This window comes from Pimephales promelas, chromosome 6 (assembly GCF_988280905.1).
Source record: "Pimephales promelas chromosome 6, fPimPro1.hap1.1, whole genome shotgun sequence".
Taxonomy (NCBI): domain Eukaryota; kingdom Metazoa; phylum Chordata; class Actinopteri; order Cypriniformes; family Leuciscidae; genus Pimephales; species Pimephales promelas.
Window position 1 is genome coordinate 11,308,706 of NC_142774.1, and position 24,817 is coordinate 11,333,522.

General features: G+C 37.1%; 1 protein-coding gene across 7 annotated transcripts in view; it reads left to right on the forward strand.

Moving 5' to 3' along the window:
• Window positions 1–5,649: 5,649 nt before the first annotated feature.
• Window positions 5,650–24,817, forward strand: part of ctnnd1 (catenin delta 1) — a 34,480-nt gene continuing 15,312 nt past the window's right edge. For 3 of the 7 annotated variants that reach the window (XM_039689630.2, XM_039689608.2, XM_039689623.2), the window contains exons 1-2: window positions 5,725–6,063; window positions 23,788–23,939. In XM_039689630.2, coding sequence (XP_039545564.2) covers window positions 23,793–23,939 — 147 coding nt within the window. In that variant the 5' untranslated portion in view covers window positions 5,725–6,063; window positions 23,788–23,792. Of the gene's footprint in view, window positions 6,064–23,787; window positions 23,940–24,817 lie in introns of all 7 variants that reach the window. The other 4 variants (XM_039689617.2, XM_039689638.2, XM_039689659.2 and 1 more) reach the window with 4 other exon arrangements.

The window sequence follows — 24,817 nt, forward strand, 5'->3', positions numbered from 1 at the left end:
ACTGATAAATCATTTAGGCTATAGTAAATAATGCAATATTCCATTTAAAAAATCGTCCTTCTTTATTTAACTCAAATCAATGTCTCATGTCCACGTTAGGCTTAGTAGGCTATAGCAAAGAAACCCTGACGCAAGAGGTCTTATCACGATGCCTTACATCATTTAGAGACATTCTGCTGCTTTGTCAAGTTTTCTTGAAATGTGACATAAGGTTAAAATCACTGATGGCAGTAGGTTATGGCACACATGCGCGCTCTATGTGGACAGTTGACTAATCCAGATTATGTCTGCGCGCTCTAATCTCTCTAACAAGAACAACAGTTTTCCTCGTCCAACTTTTTTTTACGGATAATGTAAAGTATATCCCAGATGCAGGCGATAAATCAGACATAATCATAAAAGAGCGTCAAATCAAATTAAAACCATCTAAAATTAACTGAATTCTGTTGACATCGTTTCCATTCCAGTTTTGAGCAATAATAGCTAGCTACACTAAATCTATGGGCATGATCAGTCAAATAATCGAAACAAAATTTTAAATAGTTTCTCCATATCCAAATTTGCGTATAGACATCTACTCACGACGTTCTTCTCGTCACATTGATGTGAATCAGGGAATCGCCGAAGCGCTGCAAATTCCCGTTTCGAGCTGAACAGCAGTTCTCGTGCACGTCTACGCGCGTTCATGAGCCTGGCAATTAGGCTACTAAAGGTAATCACAACACGAACATGTTTAGCACAAACTAATATTACAGATTTATCAGCAACAGTCCACACCAGTTATTATTTTAAATAATAACATGCTTAAATTCTAAATGCATGACTATTGAAAAAGGCCTTTATTTACAGTAGGCCTAGCCTATATGTTGTACCCATTTTCAATGCAAAGTGACACCTCTTTTATGTGGATGTGTGTGAGGTAAAGCAGAGCATGCGAAAGCAAGGATATGACCAGAAAAGGTTAAATGATGGGCTTGCAGTTCCTGGCCTACATCAATCCTGCCTGGTTTTATAGATAATTAAATCTTGTGGCCATCTGGCTCCCTCTTGTGTATTGACATTAAACCTTCGTGTGTTTGAATTTATGGTTTGAACGTGCTTGGCAAGTGCTTAAGACTCTAGTAAAAATAAATTTGTTTTGTGTAAAAGGTGAAGATCTGGATCAAATGTTTGTGTGCAAAAGAAAAACTGGATACTAAAATAAAAATGTTTTCTGAAAAATATGACGCACTATACTGGAAAAGTTTCCTATAGCCTACAGTATAATAATTGATACTGAAAAGAGACTGATAAAACATACTATAATACTGAAACTGACAATGTTTTCAGCTCCATAGAATCCTCCAATAAGAACATGCACTGTTAAGGACATGCACTGCTAAACAGTCATACATTGATCAAAGGATGACAAAGATTTTTAACCGGGCTGTCAAACGATTAATCGCAAATAAAAAATAAAAGTTTGTGTTTACATAATATGTGTGGGTGCACTGTGTATAATTATTTTGTATATATAAATACACACACATGCATGTATATTTAAGAAAAAAAAATATTTATATATAAAATATTTATATTTACATATAATATAAAGTATATATGAATCTATATACAGTATATACATGAAAATATTTCTTAAATATATACAAGCATGTGTGTGTATTTATATATATAAACACAAACTTTTATTTTGGATGCGATTAATCGCGATTAATCGTTTGACAGCCATATGTATATATATGTATATATATGTATATATATATATATATATATATATATATAGGCATTACCTTGATTTAATCATTATTTTGATCTACATCATGGTAAAATTGTTAGGCGTTCTTAATGTAATTTACCTCTCATTTGAGTTTGGGAAGAAAATAACTTTGCTTGTAACATTTTCCCATCAGATCATATTACATGGCACTACTGTACAATGGACACTAGATGGAGCCAAGAGAACTCTAACCAACCACAATGAGTTCAATCAATTATTTCATACACTGCCACATTTGGCAGAAATAAACATTCTGCGACTGATCCTGTCTCTGTATCCTCTTCTTGTCACCTCAATGAAAAACTGGTAATCAGCTCTTTCTTGGTTTGGCCACCTATAGTCTGTCAGCCTTTGCATTCAGGTTGTGATGTAAATATAAACCTGTCTTACCCTCAGCTGCTGGGCCAGAGGTGAGGCATCACCTGCCGAATCCTCTACCTATTTGTGTCCTGAGACATTATGAACAATCCTAGATGGTTGCTTCCTTTTATATTTTTGATCTGAGTCTCCTATAGCTCCTCATTGGTGACAGTCTAGTTGATGATGTTGAATCCCAGAGACTTTTCAAGAAAGTCTGCATTATGTGTGAAATGCACCATCTTGATTTTATACAACAGACTGGTTCCATATTTAACCCTAAAACCGTATTGTGGACAAATGTGGGCAAAATAGTTTTGATTTATTTTTAAAAATACTTCTCTTGATCTGAGCAGTACAAGACTTGGCTACTTTTCATAAGTTTGCCTCCTGAACACACCCATTTTTATTTTTTTTTATTTTTTTTTTATTTTTTTTTTACTTAATACTACAATGTTAAGTGGGTGAAAAAAAACTCCTTAATCTTGTATTTGGGTCAAAAATAGAAATGATTGGGAAAAACTGTAATTTAGAGCATTCTAAAATAAGCCAAAATAAGACACCAGGTGACAGCAAAGTCACTTCATCTTTAGGTTTTAGCTCTAAGAACTTATTGGAATGATATTTTAATGTAGTTAAAAATAAAATAAAAAATAAAACATAAAAATAAGCATAATTTACATAGAAAATATGTTACTTTTTGAAGTAAAAAAATTTAAAATACCCCCAAAATAAAAAAAATAAAAAAAACACCATAAATGGATAGACAAAACTTTATCGAAGACAGTGATAGCATTTATAATAAATAAAAATTAGGATCACACATGAGTCCTCTGTGCCCACATTTGTCCACAATTACAGGATTAAGGAGGGCTACGTTGAAGATTCTTCACTTGATGTTAAAAGAATCTGCTTGAGCTCCAAACCAAGGCCTTATTGCCTTTTTTTTTTCGTCAGTCCTTGAAATGGTCAGGATTCCACTCTGACCTTAATTGTGGCATTCTGAGAGAACATCGGGAACTAGCAGATATAGAAAAAACAATTGACCCAGATGGGCATTCACTACCGTTCAATAGTTTGGGGTGAGGAGGATTTCATGCACACAATGCTGCATTTATTTGATCAAAAATTCACACAGAAATATTGTAAAAATGTATTACGATTTTAAAGAACTGTTTTCTATTATATATATATATATATATATATATGTGTGTGTGTGTGTGTGTGTGTGTGTGTGTGTGTGTGTGTATGTATATATATATATATATATATATATATATATATATATGTGTGATTTATTCCTCTATTCCTCTGTTGACAAAGCTGAATTTTCAGCATACAGTCTGTCACATGATCCTTTTTCTAATATGCTGATTTGCTGCTCAAGAAACATTTCAAACATTTCTGTTTTTCAACAAACAGTTGATGCTTGATTCTTGAGACTGTGGTTCTTTTTTCAGGATTCTTTATTGATAAGAAAGTTCAAAAGAACAGCATTTATTTGAAATAAAAATCATAATCAACTTTTTTTTTTACAATAATGTTACTTTTTTTATAATGTCACTTTTGCATCCATGCTAAATAAAAGTATTCAATTCTTTCAAAAGAAAAAAAAAATCATACTGACCACCAAATTTTGAATGGTGTATATTTTATGGCCTCAGACTACGTTGATGACTAAAACTGGAGTATAAATAATGTAGTGCATCAGTGTGGATTTGTAGAAGTGTGTCATAATAAAGATATTTGTATATTCGTTTTAGGGGGGTCAGGGTTACCTATGCCTTATAATGCATAACATAATAGATAAATCCTTTCCAAAAGCACAATCCAAAATTACCAAAAGATAGCAATTGCGCATGCTTTGCATCATATTCTTTATTATTAAATATCTGACAAAGCCTGTGCGATTAAATATGTTGAAGTGATCCTAAACCTCATTTGTTTTGCAATTAAATTACTCCCATACTTTGGGCTAGTTTTTTTTTTTTTTTTTAGCAGCAAGCTGCCCTGTGGCTACCAGTGTGTGAACTTTAACAGTCACTGATATGCAATGTCACATGGACAACTGTGGAATTCTCGTTGTAGCTGCTGAACTTTTTGTGCACCCTAGGGTCAAGGGAGTTACCTGACATATAAGGAGCTATATTGCACGACTCTGACTCAACTACTGAATGCTTTAATCCACAAACTCCCTACTGACTGGTTGTGTCGAGCCCTGTTCTCAACATCTGAACTGAGTTTTAATATGAGCTGAGCTTGATTTCCTGGGTGGGGAACTCCTGTTCCTGTAACCTCCCACATTAAAATGAAAGGTTAAGATGACAATGACTAGATATGACTGTTGCTTCGCTGGTCACAAAGTCTGATCATGAGTCTGATCATGAGTCATCCTGGTTTAAGAAATATAGGAAATTACTTAATTAATTATAACATTTTGTCTTCAGCTGGTCAATTTCAAATTTAAAAATAGACAGACAAAACACAGACAATTTGTTTTGTCAACAGATAATATTTCATTGACATTTAAAAAGCTTATCTGAAAGCATGAACCAGTTATCACAAACACCCAATCTCACTGTTTTGTTCTTTGATTATGCTGTAATTCTAAAATAGTCTGTTTCTCAAACCTTCAAGTGACACATCCATCTAGTGACTGGATGAATTATTCTAATGAGATGAACAGAGATGGACCAAGACATTAATAATTCACATGTTTTGAATGCAATATCAGTTCTGTGGTAACAAGTGAAGGTCCATCAAGATTATAATCAAACAGAATAGAAATAATCACCACTAACTTCACTATGAGATACATCATATAAATTTAAAAACACTCAAGGCACAATTAACACTGCTTGAATCCTTGTAATCTGAGGAACCCTAAATTATGCTTCAAGTTTGATCATTCAGGCTAAATTGCAGGAGAACTAAAATGAGGAAATACAACAAAAAACAGAAATACATTAAAATAATAAACAAAGGGTAAAAACCAAACGAAAGAAAGAAAAATTATATCACAGATTAATTTAGGCTATTAACAAAGGAGATTTAATAAATATTAACCTACGTAGGCTACGACTAAATTGTGCCAGAAAAACTTACATTATTTATTTATTTGTTGTTTATTTTATCACAGCGTACAATGTTATTTACACTTTAAAAAATGCTCGGTTGTTTTAAACCAATTTTGGGTAAAAATGTAATTTAAAAATGTATATATATTTTACCCAAAATTGGGTTAAAACAACCCAGCATTTTTTAGAGTGTATTTATTGTTGTTTATTTAATTTTAAATTCTTTATATATCGTTCCCCATAAACTATAGCTTATTTTTTGGTGGAATTCTCCAATCATTCCAACACGAAGGTGCCGCGAAAAGTCGTTTCGAGATATATTAACAATGCCCGATAATTACTGCAACGAATAACTGCACTTAAGTGCGTTTACATTTATAAGCCCATTTATTTTTGCAGTGTAAAATTACGTTTTTCGTTCGCTCGCATATTAAAAAGTCAGACTCGTGTGTCCCCGCCCAAGCGGTGTCGGTGAGCTGAACTCCTGTTTCAGGGGAGGGGTCAGACGCTTCGCAGTGGGACGACGAGAGCAAAGAGAGGAGTGAACAAGGGGAGCGAGATAGATTGGTGGGTTTTTAAAAAGACTGCTTAAATTTGTTCATATCACGTTTCTTCTTTGTTTTGCTTCATCCAGGGGAAACGCGTTACAGGTCACGCGTTAGAAAGCGAGCTCATAAAATAGGACAGATGCATTTGGCGTAGCGTGGGGCTGAAACGCCCAAATATAGAGCAGCAAACGTTTGGAATTACAATCACTTCCTACCGCTTGGAAAATCTGAAACTGGCCATAGAGAAGCCCGTTTCGATAGGCCACGACCTCACATCGGGACTTTAACGAAACCAAAAACAAAGGTAGACACTATGGAAACTCTTCTGTTTGTTCTCATATCTCAGTTGGCTTTCTTTGTTGTCCTCTGGTTTTCCTTGTTTGGCCTCTTAATAGTGGAGTAGAACAAAGTTAGCCAGCTCTCCATGTTAGCAAGCTAACGTTAGTGGCGTTAGCTGCTGTGCTAATCGAAATGGCACGAGCGTGAGGATCATTGGGAAGGAGGAAGCTTGTTTCCCAGAAATCCCCTAAAGTTCATTTTTAAATCGAGTGCATAGTATTTTCCTATAATTGTAATGCTGGCTTCGTGAAAGAGATCCTGATAACGGAGCGTTTCGGTGTTTCCTCCCAACCTTATTGCAGAGATCCAGGATAAATGGAATAGATAAAGTTATTGGTTTAGAGAACTCTAACGTTAGTTTTATGTGCGTTAGTAAACATTATTACGATGCTCCTAATTGTAATTGTGCTCATAAATCTGCATGTCTGCAAATGAATCCCGAAATTGATTTGCATTGGGATTAACGTTAGCTTCAGTGCCTTTGATCTATAATGTGACGATTTCAATAGTTTTTACACCTCTGTGAGTATTTTCTTCCATAATACACTTTCAGGACCGTAATGTATTTTGATAGGGTTGTCAGTATGATTTCTATATATGAATTGAAAGTGGATAGTAATGCATTTATGGGTGAATAAATGGCAGTGAGTGTGAAATGTTCACTGCAGTGAAGTAAAACGGGTCAAGGCCCATTAACACACCTGAGTTTGCGGAAGTCACCTGACCATTTTAAAAAGCATTGTTTTTTTTGATAACGCGAGTTGCTAAATATAATAGCCATTCATTTTAAATTCAATTGAACGAATACGCGTGGTTCTTAATGAATTACTGGCTCTTATGGATTTTTTATTATTACTTCGGAGTGAGAATGAATATATTTGAGTTTAATTGTGATTTTTAGTGCAGTATATTCGCATGTTTTGGATTCAAATATGGAGTATCACATTCGCACTTACTGCTTTACCTGAACTGATCACAGGTGCACAGACTATTTCTCAGGTTTACGTGACTTTGACTCCGACTAGCGTTTTTTCCCAGAAGAGGGCGAAATTCGGTCAGTTTACTCATCATGTATATGCAATAATCTTTACGAAAAAAAGTTTGGGAACCTGTTGAGTTAGTATTTTGAAAGGGTGTGAATGTGGGGGAAGGGAAAGGCGCGGTTCTCTCTCTCTCTGTCTGTGTGTGTTAACAGTGACTCCCATTTACACACTGTAGGTTTAACGGTGTGTGTGTGTTTTTAAAGTCCCCGTGAAATCAAAATTGAACCTATTTACTTTGTTAGCGCATATTACTAGTCTTGTGGTGAACAATTAATCCGTGCAAGTAAAAATATATTTAAAAAATGTTTTACCTTGGTAATCTTTAATCAAAATCTGAAAAGTTACTTCCGGTCTGGAACGGTTTCTTTTTCTGATGACGTAGGTTTCACAGTTTGGGTGGGGAAACGCTTAACCACTCCCTTCAAGCCGTTAGTTTGCTATGAGCGAGAGATGGCGAGGAGGAGCGCTAGAGTAAAACCCTGCCCTCTGTTCAATATTCCGTTTCACTTGGAAATACGTCACAGCACTGGAGAAAAATCGTTTGCAACTTCCGGTTCACGGGGACTTTAACCTCACGTCCAGTCTCTGAGAGTCCAATGAGAACCTCAGCGTGAGTCAGTGCCGCTCATAATGCTTATCAGACCCCGAGCAAAACGCCTCAAAGCTGGAATGTTTGGGATTTTTTTCATTATCGTCTACCTTGACCTGAGAGGGCCGGTACATGTGTACACTCGCCCGATTTGGGACGCCCCCCACCCTTTTAGGGAGCTCAATTCTCCCGGCCGTTACTAAAGAATTGGTCAAAAGCTGTGAGGGGAGGTGTGTCTTTGAAGACGACGAGTCAATGACGGGTAACCAAATAGTTTGACCGCTGTAATGACCGGCTATAATGTGAGCACCATGCAGGGTGTGTCTTTCAGGCGCGGAAGGACACAGCGCTGTTATTAAAAAAAACACTGTTTAATCATTTCTTAAGTAACATGAATACATTTACAAAATACAGTTAATCATACCTGTACATAAATTTAGCACTGAATTGTAGTGCCAATGCAAAAATAAATCAGTAAAGTGACATACACAGATTTTTATGAATGCAAAAAAAAAAAAAAAAAAGAACTAACTCTAAGAACAAATTTGAACCTTATGATAAAGGTAGGGTTGGCAATTTCGGAGAGGCTAGCTTTGAAAGCATTAGATCCCACCCTCCCTTCAGAGTGTCTCCAAAACCACACCTCTTCCAAAACACACGAACGTGTACTGCAAAAGAATACTCTGCAAAGCACGAGAGCCTGTTAAAATACCTCATGTCTCCAAGCACATAGTATTACAATAATATTGAACTTGAACAACTTGCATAGCTCTGACTTGTACCACCTAGTTTGCAGATTCATTTTGACATTGATAGTGTTGACATAGAAGTGCATAATCCGAGTCTGAGGACATGAGCAGCTCTGAGTAGAGCGTCACAGGAACTGCCATCTCTAAATTACGGTTATGGCGTGAACGCAGAAAAAGCTTGTTGTTTTGGTTCAGGAGTAACTGTAAGGTGGCGGCAGTTTGTTTGCGGCGCTGTGTGACTTTGTCTACAACGCTGCATATCCTGAGGGAACGTGCTGATGGCGTGTGATGTCCGCGTGAGCTGGGTGTACGGAGGTATGGAAAAACATAGGCTGACAGGCAGGTAGGTAGGACATTGGGTCATTGCATTCGGACCTAATGCTATGATTGGACTTTGTTTTTTTTTTATTTGGTCCTGAGACTTCAACAGAGGATATGTACTTTGTTTTTTTTAATAAATATATATTTTGATTAGTTCTATGATTGATTGTTATCAGGATCTGAAGATTTGCATACCAGTACAGAATATTTGAGCATTGTGTTGTCATGCATCAATGCAGAAATGTTTAGTAACTTTGACTAGGAGATTTGAGTTTCTGTTGTTATTTTATATGTTGAGGAGTTTTGAAACAGTTGTGGACCTTGGCAGTCCTGAACTTGGAAAATCAAGTATGCAAATTTTTGTCAATGAAGTTTTGCTAAAATTACAGATCTTACAGAATAAATTCAAGACCTTTTGTAACTTATTATATTGCTAACTTTTTTAAATGCATATTATGCATAATATTTTTAATACTACTGTAACTGTAAAAGTAAGGTGTTCTACACTTTATGTTGGGACAGTGGCTATTCACAATAGGCTACAGCCTCTAACGTCTTTGCTCAAAGGGATGGTTGACTCAAAAATCGTTGTCATTTACTCGCCATGTATATTTTTCTCCTGCAGAATTTTTTTTTAAAGATTGTTCAAAAACAGTTTTGGTGAACAGCATAGACTTCCTTTGGATGGACAATAGAACACAATGTTTTTTTTATTTTTTATTTTTTTTATTTGTGCTTTGGCAGATACAGGCTTTAACAGTTTGTGGCCTGAGAGCCTATCGTGATCTGCAGCTACTCAGAACTAAGAATGTGTAAAAAGTGGCAATAAGCATCAAGATATCACAGTTTTTTGCTAAGGAGATGTTTGTTTAGTCTCTTCTTGAAGGCCTGAATATTCTTTGAGGTGATTTCACCTAGGTGATTGTGAGGTGATTGTGTCTCAATCATCTTTTATATTCCTCAAAAGTAAAAGTCATTTAGATTTTAAATTAGCAATTAAAGAACAGTTTAGATGGTGTAGAATCTTACCATGATCTTATTTTAATACATATTTGAAGAGAACCAACTAGCCAGTACTTTTCCAAAAAGCAGTCTCCAAAATGTTATTTTATTTTTTGTTTGAAAAATTGATTTGATCAGAATTGAAGTTGATCTCATCAAACCCAGTTTGTGAGTAATAATAACTCTTAAAGAGTTAGTTGATGTTTGAATTGCTGTTTTTTTAGAAGTTGAATAGGATGAGAACTAAGAAGGCTTCACTGAATAGCAGAGTTATTCTTCCAAATGTATTGGGAAGTCCTATTTACTCATAAATTGTTCATATGATGATCATTTCCAGTTCTATCAAAAATGGTCCACTCTAATATATGAATTGTATCTCTGTTGAACCAATTTGGCAAAATAAAAATGAATTGGTGCCTGTTCTATTGCATTTCTTGCAAAGGGAAGAGCTGTGTGGAGAGAAGTAGTGCTAGTAATAGTTCTTCCAAGCAAGGAGTGCATGTTTTAAAAAAAGCACATCCTCTTCTTTTCCCTTAGTGGTTACAGCACTATACTTTAGATTTTCAAATTCCAGGAAGTGACAGGAAAAGAAAGGACGCCCCGCCCATGGTTGTTACCTTTTACCTGCAGTAACGTTCTCAGGTTGATGTTTAAAAAGTGTTGCGTCACCGGCACACCCATTTCCTGGTCTATGCGGTGTGACTGCAAAGCTGTCTGAATGAGAAGTAAAGGCTATAATGTGGAATAATTGATTGATGTACATGCTGAAAAGGTCAGTATGCTTCCCTAACGCTTTGAGATTTGAACACACTAGAGATATAGTGGGTTAAAGCACATGGCTGATCGTAGTTCAGTTGGCTGTGTGTGTACCAAAGTTCACTGAGCATTAGTTTGGAGCCAGGCCATTGCTGATGGTGTTGCTCTTTACATTTCAGCATTGCCTGAGTCAGCAGGAACCAAAAAGCTTGTGTGATGTTTGGTGAAATAGTTCTACAATTATGCTATCATTGGAATTCTCTCATTGCTATGTGAATTTAAATGGTGTTTTCCTACTTGACACCTGTATTGACTTTGTCTCAAAGTCACTCCATATAAAGGCACATCATAGTCAGCTTATTGTTTTTCTTCTCATAATCCACATATTTGGAGCAGCAGAAGCTGTTGTCTGAATTGCCTCCCACGTGCATATGATATGATGATCATATTTGACTGCCTGCTGCAGCTGCAATCTGTTATACAGCACAATCTATTCACTTGTCCTTTATGTGTTTTAAACTGTGTTAAACTTTGTCCTGTTACACTGTATTTTACTATAAGTATTATCTCGGCCCAAGGTGTTTAGAGTTTGGATGGTTAGTGGCTTAGGTGTCTAATACCTTTGCTATCCCATTAGAGGACGCAAATGACTAAGCACCGACTAATTAATTTACTCAGGCTTATGTCTAATACTGTCAGAGTTCTATAATCAAGTGTTGATGATGCCTTGTCACACAGGGCACTTTTGCTTTAATCCCACTGTGATTCATCATGCACCAAAACCCACCAAAACTGCCCTGAGGGTTTTGGTTAAGGGGTGGGAATCTCTAGGCACCTCACGATTTGATTCGATTACGATTCAGAGGGTTGCGATTCGATGCTAAAGTGATTATCGATTTTCTGAATCTTTTTTTGTGTGTGTGTGTCTGTACCCATAAAGAATTACTGGTAATGTACAATATATTTTATTAACATTGCAAAAAACCAACAGGAAAATAAATGTGTGCTTGAACTTGTAGCTAAATTAATAATATTACAAGGACAGGTGTTCTGACGATTCATGCTACCCATTGAAATTTTGATGTGCATTGATGTACATTTTCATGTGTTATGTAATTTCCCTTTAAAAATGCTAACTACCATATGAATATTTGTACAGTCAGAAAGTTTTCAGCTACTAAGCTGTACTTTGACAGTCAAATATGAATATTTGATAATAATTTTTCTTTTAACCATTTTAAAAATAAAAACAGTAGTCTAGTATATAGTAGCTGAATTGTATTATAATTGTATTTCATATAATATTAATCGACGTTCTCTGTAAACGATTCACGCTATGGTAGCATTTTTCGACAAGGCAGCACAAATCGTCAGAACATCGGTACAGCCAAGTGTTTTTCCTCCTCTAGGTGGAAACGTGTCATGGCTTCTCATATTTCTTTCTCATAAATTGTTTCCGAAATATTTTAGTTTTATTCTACAAAGCTTACAAATAGTGTGGCTCTTGTCCAGCTCCTTTCCCCCTTCAACTTCAGAAGCCAAAATATTTCCACACGTCAGCTTTTAACGAGGTTGTTTGGATTTCGCGCTCCGCCATGGCGTCTCTGTTATGTGCACGCCACTGACGGTCCGGGCACTGAACTTCCGCGCTTCAGAGTTCTGTCTGTTGCGTTTCATCAATATTACTTTATTATAAATCATTTTTTTTTTTTTTTTTTTTTTTGGAAAATCGATTTTTGACATTTGTGAATGAATTCCGAATTGTCCACGTCCGCATCGCAATGCATCTAATAATAATAATCTAATAATTTCCTCCACCCGTAGTTTTGGTGCATGATGAATCACACTTTCTTCTTATGGACTGGCATTTGACCATATGTTGGTTTTTTTTTAATATTTTTTGTTTTTTGCAAGTGATGCTGTTTCTGTTTTTTCATTTTTTTTTTTCATAGTTCAGCTCACAGTGAGTCTACCTGTGGTGTTAAATCATGTTTTGGTTTCAGGGTGTTCTAGGTCAGGTCTATTTAGAGAGTTGTCCCATGGCAGTTTTCTCCTTAGAAGACGAGAACTCTTGCAGTTGGCTAGCATCTTGTGGAGGCCTATTTGTAACGCACACAGGCTGCGTCCGAAACTTAAAAAAATGCAGCATCCTAGGTTGGAGGGTATATGTATTCTAATGACACAAAGTCAAACTTTAGAGGCATGTTATCAATAAGCATTATTGGAATATAATTGTACACAAGCTTAGTTGCAGGAATCTGTGAGGGCAACGGACAAGAAAATTGGTGTACTCACCACTACCCAGGGCAGGTTTAGTAATAAGTACCCTTATATGGTTGTCTTGTCTATATACACTAAACATTAGTGCTGTCAAAATGAATGAATAATCCAAGTGATTAATCAAAATTGAAAAATACTAATAATCCTGATTGATATTAAATGTATTAAACAGTTTTTCCGCGAGAGAAATGCAAAAGACGGAAATGAGTTACTGTGACACTCAATGCGTGACACATGAGAGCTCTGATATAGCTAATGGCAACAGAATGGTATAAGTTTATACTTTTCAACCAACTAGTGTTGTCACGGTACCAAAATTTCAGTATTCGGTACCGATACCAGTTAAAATTCACGGTTCTCGGTACCAATTTCGGTACCAAAGCTTAGTTTAAATTTACATATATTTAAGTGTTTATCACGGTTACAAGTATGGAAACTGTACATTTGTATTATAAACACTTTAGAAAAAGATTAGATAAAATGACCTAAAATAAACAATAGTATACACTAACACATTTTTAAAGTTGTTTGTAAAGTTTTAATCCATTATTTATTTAATGCACAATGAATTAAGTGAACAAACATGAACAATCAGGTGTTTGTAATAAATAACATTTTCAAACATTAATTAATTGTAAAAATATATTGTTCACTCAATGTGTTGATAACTAAGTAATGTTTATGAATGGTATCTTTGTAGCATTACCATAAAACATGTTTTATTTGACTTGACTGTCCTTTTATTAATCTAAAACTGCATTCATATTTAATTTTAAAAAGGCTTTTTAAACCTGCTGAGTTATAAAGGCAAGAATACGCCTAGAACTGGCACTGACATTAAATGACAATACTAATACCATAGTACTCTGGTGTCGGGTAGATACTACTGTGCTCATGTACTCGTAAAACTACCCCGAAAGCACTTTAGAGGCCGTTCACATGTCGCGCGTGTTTTTTAATTATATTTTTGCGCGTGCTTATTCTTTCCAAAGCGCTTGCTCTCACGCGGCGTCTGTCGTTGCTATGCAACGCCAACGAGTTTTTATTAGGAGCGCGCTTGAATCACGCCTATATTTGAAATTGCGAATTTGCATGTAATCGGCCTCTTTTGGCAACGTGACATTAGCCTAATCCAAAATATTTCCATATGTGGCTCTTTCCTCCTTTCGTGTCAACAAGTGGATTCAGAGAGAGAGAGCCATATCAGCGTTATGAAGAGGACGCAACTGTGCACGTTTCAGACATCGCGTCTAGAACAGAACTGGATTAACCTGGTAGCTACTCGGTACCTAGAAAAGCTGGTACCGTAACATTTTTTTTTTTTAGTACCGACTTGGTACCGAAGTACCGAGTTTTTTGACAACACTACAACCAACCACAATCAAATGCACTTTATCCGGATGGCACAATTTATCTGGATAGGTTTTTTTTTTATTTCAGAGATGAAAACAAGCTGAAATGAAATGACAGTAACGAGGCTATTTTTAAAAATGTAAGTAGTAGAAAGTAGCCTGCCGATAATTGCGTGAAAATGTAAAGAGTAGAAGTAAAAAGTCGGCTGATAAATAATTACTACTGGAGTACCCAAAATGTGTGTGTACCGAATACGAGACAGACTTGTAAATGTAAATGGTTAAAATTTGAAAAATCAATCCGTGGAGGTCAGCGTTGATATTGTGACGTGCCACCACAAATTAATGAATCTATGGGAAACCCTGACATGTTCAAGTTCTATGCTTGTGTAATATCCTTTCAGCTAGTAAGTCTTTAAGATATTTATTTTTAAGACGATAATTAAAAAATATGCTTTTTTTTTAACTTTTTGCTTTGAATTCCTTTAAGATTATTAGGTGTTGCGTTATTATTCATTACACCTACTTAGAGACGTAATGACTATACCACTAAACTACTTGTTTTGTGGACTGAATTGGCAAGAACCGAGTGTTTTGTGGACTGAATTGGCAAGAACTGAGTTTATTGGGTAAGTTTATTTATTAGAAATCAAAAACATGTAACCAATCATGGATATGTTTGTAATATCCCACTGGATTTTGTGAAACTGTGGTCTGTTGACCGGTTAAAGTAATCTGGAGCACTTTGAGTTGGAAGAGAAACCCATGAGCTTTTATTTAGCCGGAAACTGCTTTTACAAATGCATATTATTGCAAATCTAGTGAAATACTGTAATCGTCAACTATACAAATGTAAAAATAGTGAGTAACTGGTGCCCGCTACATTCCCAAATGCATGTTAAACTCAGCACATGCACAGATGGAGTTTACTGCTTTCATTAACTGTGAACCGGTATTGAGAATCCGACCCGCGCAGCTGATTGAGTGAACGAAGTGTGTACTTATCGCTCTTTCGATTTTAGTTAGTTTGACAGCATTTTTGCAAAACAGGACCTTTTATGTTATTATGAGAATGTATTTTTGGGCTGCCACAGTCTAGTTAATGAATGGCAAATACTGTAATTTATTTGTGGCAGTCAATGCTGATATTTTGGTGGGCACCACCAATAAATCAATGTATGGGAAACATTAATTGTAAGATTATGGAGTTTTGTTAATACCGCATTCAGCAGGTCATATTGGTAGAAAAAAAAACACATCTCTGTCATCCTGAATAGGGTTTATTTTGTGGCAATCTCCAGCTTACATCAGCGCATATTACAAACTACTTGCCATATGAACAAATGGACAGGAAATAATGATTTAAGTTAAAATGATATTGGTTGAGACCACAGAGTGATACAAAATGCATGATGTTTACACTGCACAAATTAAAAAATAAGAAAAAATCTAATCAGAATCAAGTATTTCTAAGAGCTCTAACATATAGATTAGACACTCCCTTATGTGTTAAACTCTTGCATCAAAAGTCTTTTGTTGTCTGAATGATGCATGCATCAGAGCAAAGCGGTCTGAGATGCGAATGAGTCATCGGTTACACACTCTTCAATCAGATACTTGGGAAAAGAATGAGGACATATGTCATAGAGAATGCAACGAAAGAGCGACATATAAGGAAAAAGGAAGGGAAGTGTTTTCCAGTTATTTGCGAGCTACCAGAAAAGCTGAGACAGGATCTGACATGCCACAATACAAGCTGGAATGCGTGTGTGTGCGTGCGTGCGCACTCATTCCTCGCTTTCTACGAGAGTCTGTTTGCTTTGTGGGGAGGGAAGTCGAAGAGAGGTGGAAAAACAGTTTCAGTCCTGGTTGAAACTGACTGCTGCGTATGTGTTTTCAAGGACAATACGATCACACCCACCCGCACCCCCCTCAGCGAACTAAAGTCACCACAGCATATGCACACCCCGCTGCTGTCCCTCTCTCAACCAATTCTCTGTAGTGGACACACATTTGCTATTGTTCTGTTAACCACTAAGCAGACAGCTGCAAATATTTCCCCTCTCTGTGGTGTGCTTGGTTGAGCTGCCTGAATCGTCATTGGCTACAGCACTCTGTGGGGCGGAGCTTTTCCTATGCTGCTGTTTTGTACATTTTTGGCCTTGACTCCGGCTTGCTTCCATTTCAATCCCGCTCTCATGATAGCCACTGTGTTTTGGGGATTCTTTTTCGCTCTTGGATTGTTGTGCTTTTGCGGTCTCCTTAAAATAGTTTCTGACATGCACAGTAGTTTTTCTGTTTGTACTTTTGTGGATGCTGAAATCTCAGTTGACTTTGTGCTTTATTTTTGCAGTGGCTTTGTAGCAGATGTAGGGAAGGTTCAATCCCTGCAGATCCGTAGATAAAGGTTCAAAGTCGAGATTAGTTGCCATGAAATCAAAACGGACAATTCTTATATTTAAAATTTTGTTTTAATACTGCAGTATTTATTATAATTGATTTATCAATGCACATTACGAGTGCCCTCGTAATCTTAATTCCTCAAAATAACTTCCCCTGCCTCTTTTGCGGGACATCTCTTCTCTGATGATTGGACCTTACTGGTCTTCTCTGGCGCAAGGGTGGGTCAACCTGTCACATGACATCACTGCAATACATTATCCAGTCAATTTCCAATGGACAACATCAAGGTCTATGGTTCATTATTAAAATGTGACTTGATTTCTTATGAAGTTGTTGTCTTGTGATGACTGAGTGTGAGGGTGAAGTTAGGATGGAATATGCCACGGCTACGTTTACAGTACGCATCCACTGTTGTTTTCCTTTTTCTAGAAATAAAAAACGGTCACTTCAATCCCATCCAGCACATCCAACAGGAGCTTGTGAGTCTTGTGTAGTGCAGCAGGAATCAAAGTTCACTGATCACGTGAAGGACAGTAAGTGACCAGAGGACTCTTGGCACAACAACGAATTGCCCCTTCGCTAAGCCCCACCTCCTCCCTAGTTACTGTTGCTACGCCTGTCAAGCTTTCGCGGCTGGCACATCTATTATAGTGTGGATGCACCGGTGTCAGACATTCCCAATGAGATCATTTGTAGTTTTCAGCGAACAAGTGAAATATCTGAGAGAGCAAGACAAAAGGGACCATTCGAGGGATATATTCACAACATAATATGCAAACGATTAGAGAATAATTTCTTAAAAATTGAAGCTAAAGCCTAACGTTATAGCCCTAGCGCAAGCAGCTGCCGCCTCATATGCTGACTGACCATTCAAATGGAAACACAAATTGAGGAACAGCTTATGTTCGTGCACAGCATAGGATGTGAAAATAATCCTAATAATTATAAATCAAACAGCTTATCCATAAATCTTGTGGAATAACACTAAGACCGGGAGAGCCGCGATCCGATTGGGTTAAAGTTACTTAGTCAGGGGTAACGTTAATATGACGTTGAATACAAAATGCTGAAATATATTTTAAAGTATGTCAGTGAGCCTTTTCTTGTCTTTTAATCGTTTTATTTTACGTAATTTCATTATGACCAAAGAACTGTCAATATTTCCAAGCAATAGATGTTTTTGTTAACCATGTCGACATTACCGGTAGTTGTGAATGGGTTTCCCACACTGCTTGATCACGCCCATAATTTCTCCCCTTGGCTTTTAGATTTTCTGGAAGGAAAACAATTCCTCATGGTTTTTTCTTCATAAGTCAGTTTTATCAAGACGTTAAACCATGTCAATATTTACTCAAACTCATGTTGTTCCAAAGCCATATATTTGCTGTTGAAATAGAAGTCCTTTATTCGCTGATAATCTTTCCATCACTCAAAACTAATGTCCCTCATTTGTGATATTACGTACTCGGGCTTAGTTCACTATATTCCTTGTTAAGAGGCGTGTGAAAATGCAAAGGTCGCAAGCTGTGTGATTTGGAGAGTTTGGCTGTCACTATACGTGTCAATAGATACCATGGAGCTCTCCTTGGTATTTATTGGATTGTTTATCAGAAATTGAGCATCACATTTCAAACACACTGATAGGTATAGAATTTCTATAAGACTCAAGAAAGAAAAAAAAAGCACTGGTATCGTTTCTGTATCGGCTGATATTCAGAATTTGAGTATTGGAATCGCATGTTATGATGACAAAGGTATCATTACATCCCTAGTACTACTTTGTTAAAAATATTTAGGTTAAGTGAATCCTTACTAAAATATAAATCGTTTTTTTTTTTTTTTTACAGTTCACATTATTTCTCTACACATATATAATTTCTGCAGTGACATCCTGCAAGTATTAGGGGTGCAATGATGCATCGAAAATCGCAGTATAAAAATGTGACTGTTGTTGTAAACCGTATGATTCACGATAGTTTGTTTTATCCAAGACTCTGAATACTGAATTTAAGATATAAATTATGTCAAATACTCACCCTCATGTTGTTTCAAACCTGTAAAAGTTTCACTCAACTTCCAAACACAAATGAGAGAGATTTCTGTCCCTCCATTTAAAGTCCATTTTATTCTTAAATTGAAAAGATAACCCCAAATCTATAAAGGCATCGTAAAAATAATCAATTGAGTGGTCTAATCCTAAATTAAGAGACCCAATAGCTTTATATGATGAACAGATGAAACACGGACGTCAAATGCTTGCATGACTTGTGAAAACAACATGAGTGAATGCAGAATTTCAAGTTCAGTATTGCAATTGGTATTATCATTTAAAATCTATCACAAAAACGTGTTCGATTATCGCGATTTTGAAACTCGCTGTAAATCCTGTCCAGACGGCATCACTCTGACACAGCCACAAGACCCGCAACGTTGTTGTTGTTTTTTCTACAAGACTTGGCGGAAAGCAAAGCAGTGGGATTTGGGAAACTGATGCATAGATATGATACACTAAGCATCAATATCCATACTCTTCCCATTGTTTTCTCTGCGAAGCACTGCGTGCAATGATTCCATTTTGCGTCACGGGACACATTCTGAACACGGGATGCGCATAAGGCGCTCTATGTTGAAGTCTTTTATATTAGGCCTATGATACTTTTGCCCAATGAAAGATTATTAATGGTCTTTCTTGTTCTGTCTTATCAAATGTTGTTGCCTCCATAAGTCATATTTAATGTGTATGCTTGGGGAAACAATTCATAGAGCTGTTAATTTTATTTGTTGTTTGTTGATTTCCAAATATGAAACTTTTTTTTTTTTTTTCCCTGAGCATTTTCATCTCATTTTAACAAAACCGTGACGATATTGATAATTGTGATTACTTTGGTTACTATAATCGTGAATACATCCCTAGTACACATTCACCTAGTGTTGTCAAAAAACTCGGTACTTCGGTACCAAGTCGGTACTAAAAAAAAAAAATGTTACGGTACCAGCTTTTCTAGGTACCGAATACCAGGTTCGTCCAGTTCTGTTCTAGACGCGATGTCTGAAACGTGCACAGTTGCGTCCTCTTCATAACGCTGATATGGCTCTCTCTCTCTGAATCCACTTGTTGAAACGAAAGGAGGAAAGAGCCACATATGGAAATATTTTGGATTAGGCTAATGTCACGTTGCCATAAGAGGCCGATTACATGCAAATTCGCAATTTCTAGGCGTGATTCAAGCGCGCTCCTAATAAAAACTCGTTGGCGTTGCATAGCAACCACAGACGCCGCGTGAGAGCAAGCGCTTTGGAAAGAATAAGCACGCGCAAAAATATAATTAAAAAACACGCGCGACATGTGAACGGCCTCTAAAGTGCTTTCGGGGTAGTTTTACGAGTACATGAGCACAGTAGTATCTACCCGACACCAGAGTACTATGGTATTAGTATTGTCATTTAATGTCAGTGCCAGTTCTAGGCGTATTCTTGCCTTTATAACTCAGCAGGTTTAAAAAGCCTTTTTAAAATTAAATATGAATGCAGTTTTAGATTAATAAAAGGACAGTCAAGTCAAATAAAACATGTTTTATGGTAATGCTACAAAGATACCATTCATAAACATTACTTAGTTATCAACACATTGAGTGAACAATATATTTTTACAACATTAATTAATGTTTGAAAATGTTATTTATTACAAACACCTGATTGTTCATGTTTGTTCACTTAATTCATTGTGCATTAAATAAATAATGGATTAAAACTTTACAAACAACTTTAAAAATGTGTTAGTGTATAATATTGTTTATTTTAGGTCATTTTATCTAATCTTTTTCTAAAGTGTTTATAATACAAATGTACAGTTTCCATACTTGTAACCGTGATAAACACTTAAATATATGTAAATTTAAACTAAGCTTTGGTACCGAAATTGGTACCGAGAACCGTGAATTTTAACTGGTATCGGTACCGAATACTGAAATTTTGGTACCGTGACAACACTACATTCACCTAATATTTACTAAATAAGGTAAAATTGTCCCCGCCTGTGATGCCGGTATTACCGTGTTGTCATACGTTTATTAAGCGGTGCAAAAATGCAGATGAGTTTTGGGGGAATTTAGTTATCAAGCTTGCCTGTTTATTTATTCAAACTCATGTTTTAGCATGTTTTTTAATGTTTTGATTATCTTTTGAATTGAGGCATGGTAATGATTCATGGACAGCTATGGGCTTGTTTCTCTTTCACTTTGGCTTGACCGTAATAAACTTGAGAAAATGGTTAGTTCAGTTGTAAATGGTGGGAAATAGTCAGTTAAGTTTCCCTACAATTTCTCACTTTCTTCCCTTTATTGTCATTATTGTAAGCTAACATTGCTCAAAGCCGGCATGCCTTCTTTTTATTTAGTTCTTCTTCCAAGGAACCTTTGAAATCTTTCAACCTGTAGCTCAGATTGACTCCTCTACCCCTGTATGACGCTGTCCTGAAATCAGTGCTCAGATCAGCTCTCCAGAGCTCACGTTTTTTTTGTTTTTTTTTTTCATCATCTGTTCACACGCAGCATTTGCACTCCACCCAGATATAACTGGTGCTAATGAGCAAATGCAGCGTGAAGTTACATAAGTAGTTATTTATACGCTAGGCTGTGCTGAAATCACAAGTTCCACTGAGAGGATCTTACGAGAGAGCTTCTATATTTAACAAAAAATAATAAAATGTCCTTGGTCCATCTCCAGCTGTTTTGCAAAGCTTTCTTTAAAATAAGACCATTCATTCCTTAAAACTAAAACAAGTCAAGGGTGAAGTGAGCTGCATTGAAGATAATACTTACAAAGGACTACTTTTATTTATTTTTTTAAATATCCGCATTGGCCGATTGTTGTTTTGACGGATCACACTTTTATTGTGGGAGTGCTGAGAATGTCTGAGCACCCCCAGTGCTCTCATTCTGTTTATTTGTTTAACAGTCTCTGTTTAACAGTTCTGCCTAACATAGAACTGTTAAACAAAGTTAACTGCAAATGAAAGTATGTGTTTGCCATAACTATATAAAAGCAGATGCTATAATAAATTTGCTGTCATTCAGCAAAATCACATTTATAATATAAACAAATTTTCAATATCTAAAAAACATATTCACAAACATGGCAGACTTGCTTAAATCCAGCTGTGAGATCTTTCTGAAGTGTGCATTTGTAGCCAGCATCTACTGTGTATTCTGTGTTCGTCCATGCAAACTGAATGTGCAGTCACTGGAGATGTACGATCAACAAACTTTAAATCCTTGATTTCCAGCTATGCTGCGCAATGCGCTGTGTTGCCCACTGTCATATTCTTTTCTTTTTCACTCTGTGCTCTATGTAAAATTCTTTCTTTATTTGAAAAAATATGATTCCCAGAATGCACAAACTTGCCAGATACAGAACCAAGAAGTTGCTATATGTATAGGTGTATGAGTGTGTTTTCCAAAGTTACTAGCCACTTAGCATTTTCACTAACCACAATTTTGATACCATGGGTAAAAACTGCCATTTAGATGGTTCTCATAATTTGGCAGCAAGTATATTAGGCTCCTGTCACTTTAAGACCCGATTAAGCATGGATCCGGTGTACAGTTACACGTGTTTTCTGTCTCAACTGTTTGTTCACTTACAACATAACTGAATGCCTTTAAGTGAATACTCGCCAAGCATTCTGACATTATTTTGTGTGTATTTGACCAAGCGCGATAAGTAGCGAACTAGAACGCCATTTAATACCATGGCGGCTTTGTGCGCGCCGCGGCTGCATGCACTTGGAGCGTGTGCACAAATCTGCAGGGATGACTAAAATGATGGGGAATCCCACGGCAAAATTCACGTCCCTCTTGTAACCAACAATATTCATTCGAATCAAATGAAACGAGTGAGGGAGGGGAGGCGGGTTTGTGTGTCTCTAAGATAATGGCATCAGCCATCAAAAAGTCAATGGCTCTGTCCGAAATCTTCACTCAAACCACTACTCCCTGTAGGGGCTAGGAAGTAGAGCACTATATAGTGAACTCACCAGTCTAGAATAATAGAAACGGCACTTTCAGACTCTGCTCGATCGTCTCTCGGCGCCGATGATTACGTCATTGCTGTCGCCCGTCCGTCTTTTTTTACGATCAGTGCAATGCATGATGGTATGTAGGGCTTGGGGTAGTGACCATCGGTTGTACACTACTTTTCAAAATGCTTTCTGGGATACACTGAGTGGACTATATAGGGTATAATAATCATCACTATTCGGACAGCACTACAAAATGGTGAGCTCACTATATAGTCCACTATATAGTGAGTAGTGGGAGATTTCGGACACAGCCAATGTCTGTCGACCACTACAAAGGACCACAACTGCGCCATGTTTTGTTTTGCCATTATTAATAATGAATAACAAATTGCTTTATCACATTATTTTTATTTTATTATTATAATGTGAATCATGGCAATACAGTGGTGTTCTTTATTAATGATGTTTATATAAATCATGGTATATCTAAAAGTACCATAATATTACTATTTATTTATTTGGACTATTTTAATTTTGTTTTAATCAACTTGTGTACTTGAAGTACTATGGTCCATTCCCATCACTGACTGTACCATGGTACTGTTGCTGTGTTAGTTAGTTGTTGGTTTAGTGTTTTCAGTTGTCAGAAATGTCCTCCAGAAAGGACAGCACAGTAGAAAGCAGATGGACTGCTTTTATTTATCCGCAGTTTGTTTCCGTGGAGCCACTTTTGATTTGAATGGACCTTGGCTCATTCCTTGTTGTGTCTCCACTCGTCTGTTTGCCTCTACATGATCTCTTCTCGCACAGCATCTGAATCACTCTCCTATATGCGAGCTTGAAACCGGTCTGGTTTCCTCTGTGTTGTCACTCAGAGGTGGCAGCGTGATCACGCCTGCGTCTGAATCGCTTTGTTAGCACCTGTCTTGCTCGTGCTCTCTTCTCACAGTTTTTACTTTCTGTCTGTCATGTTCTCTCTATCTCACATTTCTGTTTTTTTTCTCCCCGTTTCTTGATTTAGCTAGCAGCATGGGTCACATGATGCACACCACTTTAAGCTATGTGTTTGTGCGTGGAGTGCATGTTTCTTTTCCTTTCTTTTTTTAGGGCACTTATGGAGTGCGTAAGGTGCTTGATCCCATGAGAGTGTGTAACCACTGTCCTCTTTCTCTCAGTGTGTATGGAGCAGTGTGAGAATGCAGCATCTCTCCTGGCCTCCGTGCGAGAGCAGGAGATGCAGTTTGAGCGACTGACTCGAGCTCTGGAGGAGGAGAGGAGGAGTGTGGGGCCCTCCGGTACCCTACCCCGCCCCCTCCCCACTCTGCAGGTAACGCCCTCCCAGCCAATCATGCAGCAGCAGGGTTCTCCGCATCATCACCCTGCAATATCTCACCCATGCCGCATCTCTCTGCACCAATGCGTCCTAGTTGGCACCTCAAGGAGCATGGCGAATAACCCATCCTTCACTGTTGCGGTCGGCATCACCAGAACCCACCATTTGCATCCTTTCCTCTTGTCGTCATTCGCCGCCCATCCTTTGCCCTGTGTGGCAATGGCGTGTGTGGCACTCTGAAGCCATACTTTCCTTGCATGTTGTTTCATCGTGTCCCCAATTTGTCTCTCACCACATCATTGAATGTCAACCCTGTTGGTTCTTACAAAACGCATGTCTGTACATCGTACATGTGTCATTAACCTGTCTGTTTGACTTAGCGGAATGAATGTTCTTCAACGGAGAGGAATTTCTCTCCCGTTTGCTCTCTGTCCTCATGGTGAATGTCTCCCTTATCACAGAAACTTTCTCAACACGCAAACCCCCTTCCGCTGATGTCTGTGAACGGAGAGATAACAAACCGGTTTAGTAAGATGAGTCTCCCTTGTGTGTAGATGATTTCAGAAAGCTCCATCTTTTGGTGGAAGTTGCTCGACGTGAACAAGTATCGTGTTAATCTCGGCTTTTCTCAGTAGAGGACTTCTTGAATTGGTTGCATGATCTTAGACACGCCCCCTCTTAAGGGCGTCGACTGTGCGCAAGTGAGTTGAAACTCACAACTCAGTTGCATTCACAACTTTTATTTCTCTTGGCTCTCAGATACATCAGATTAAGACAACATCTCACGAATTTGAAAGGAATACTTAACCTGAAAAAATGTATTTAATTTTATAGTCGCCATTTTAGTTTTATTTAAATGCTATTCATTTAAT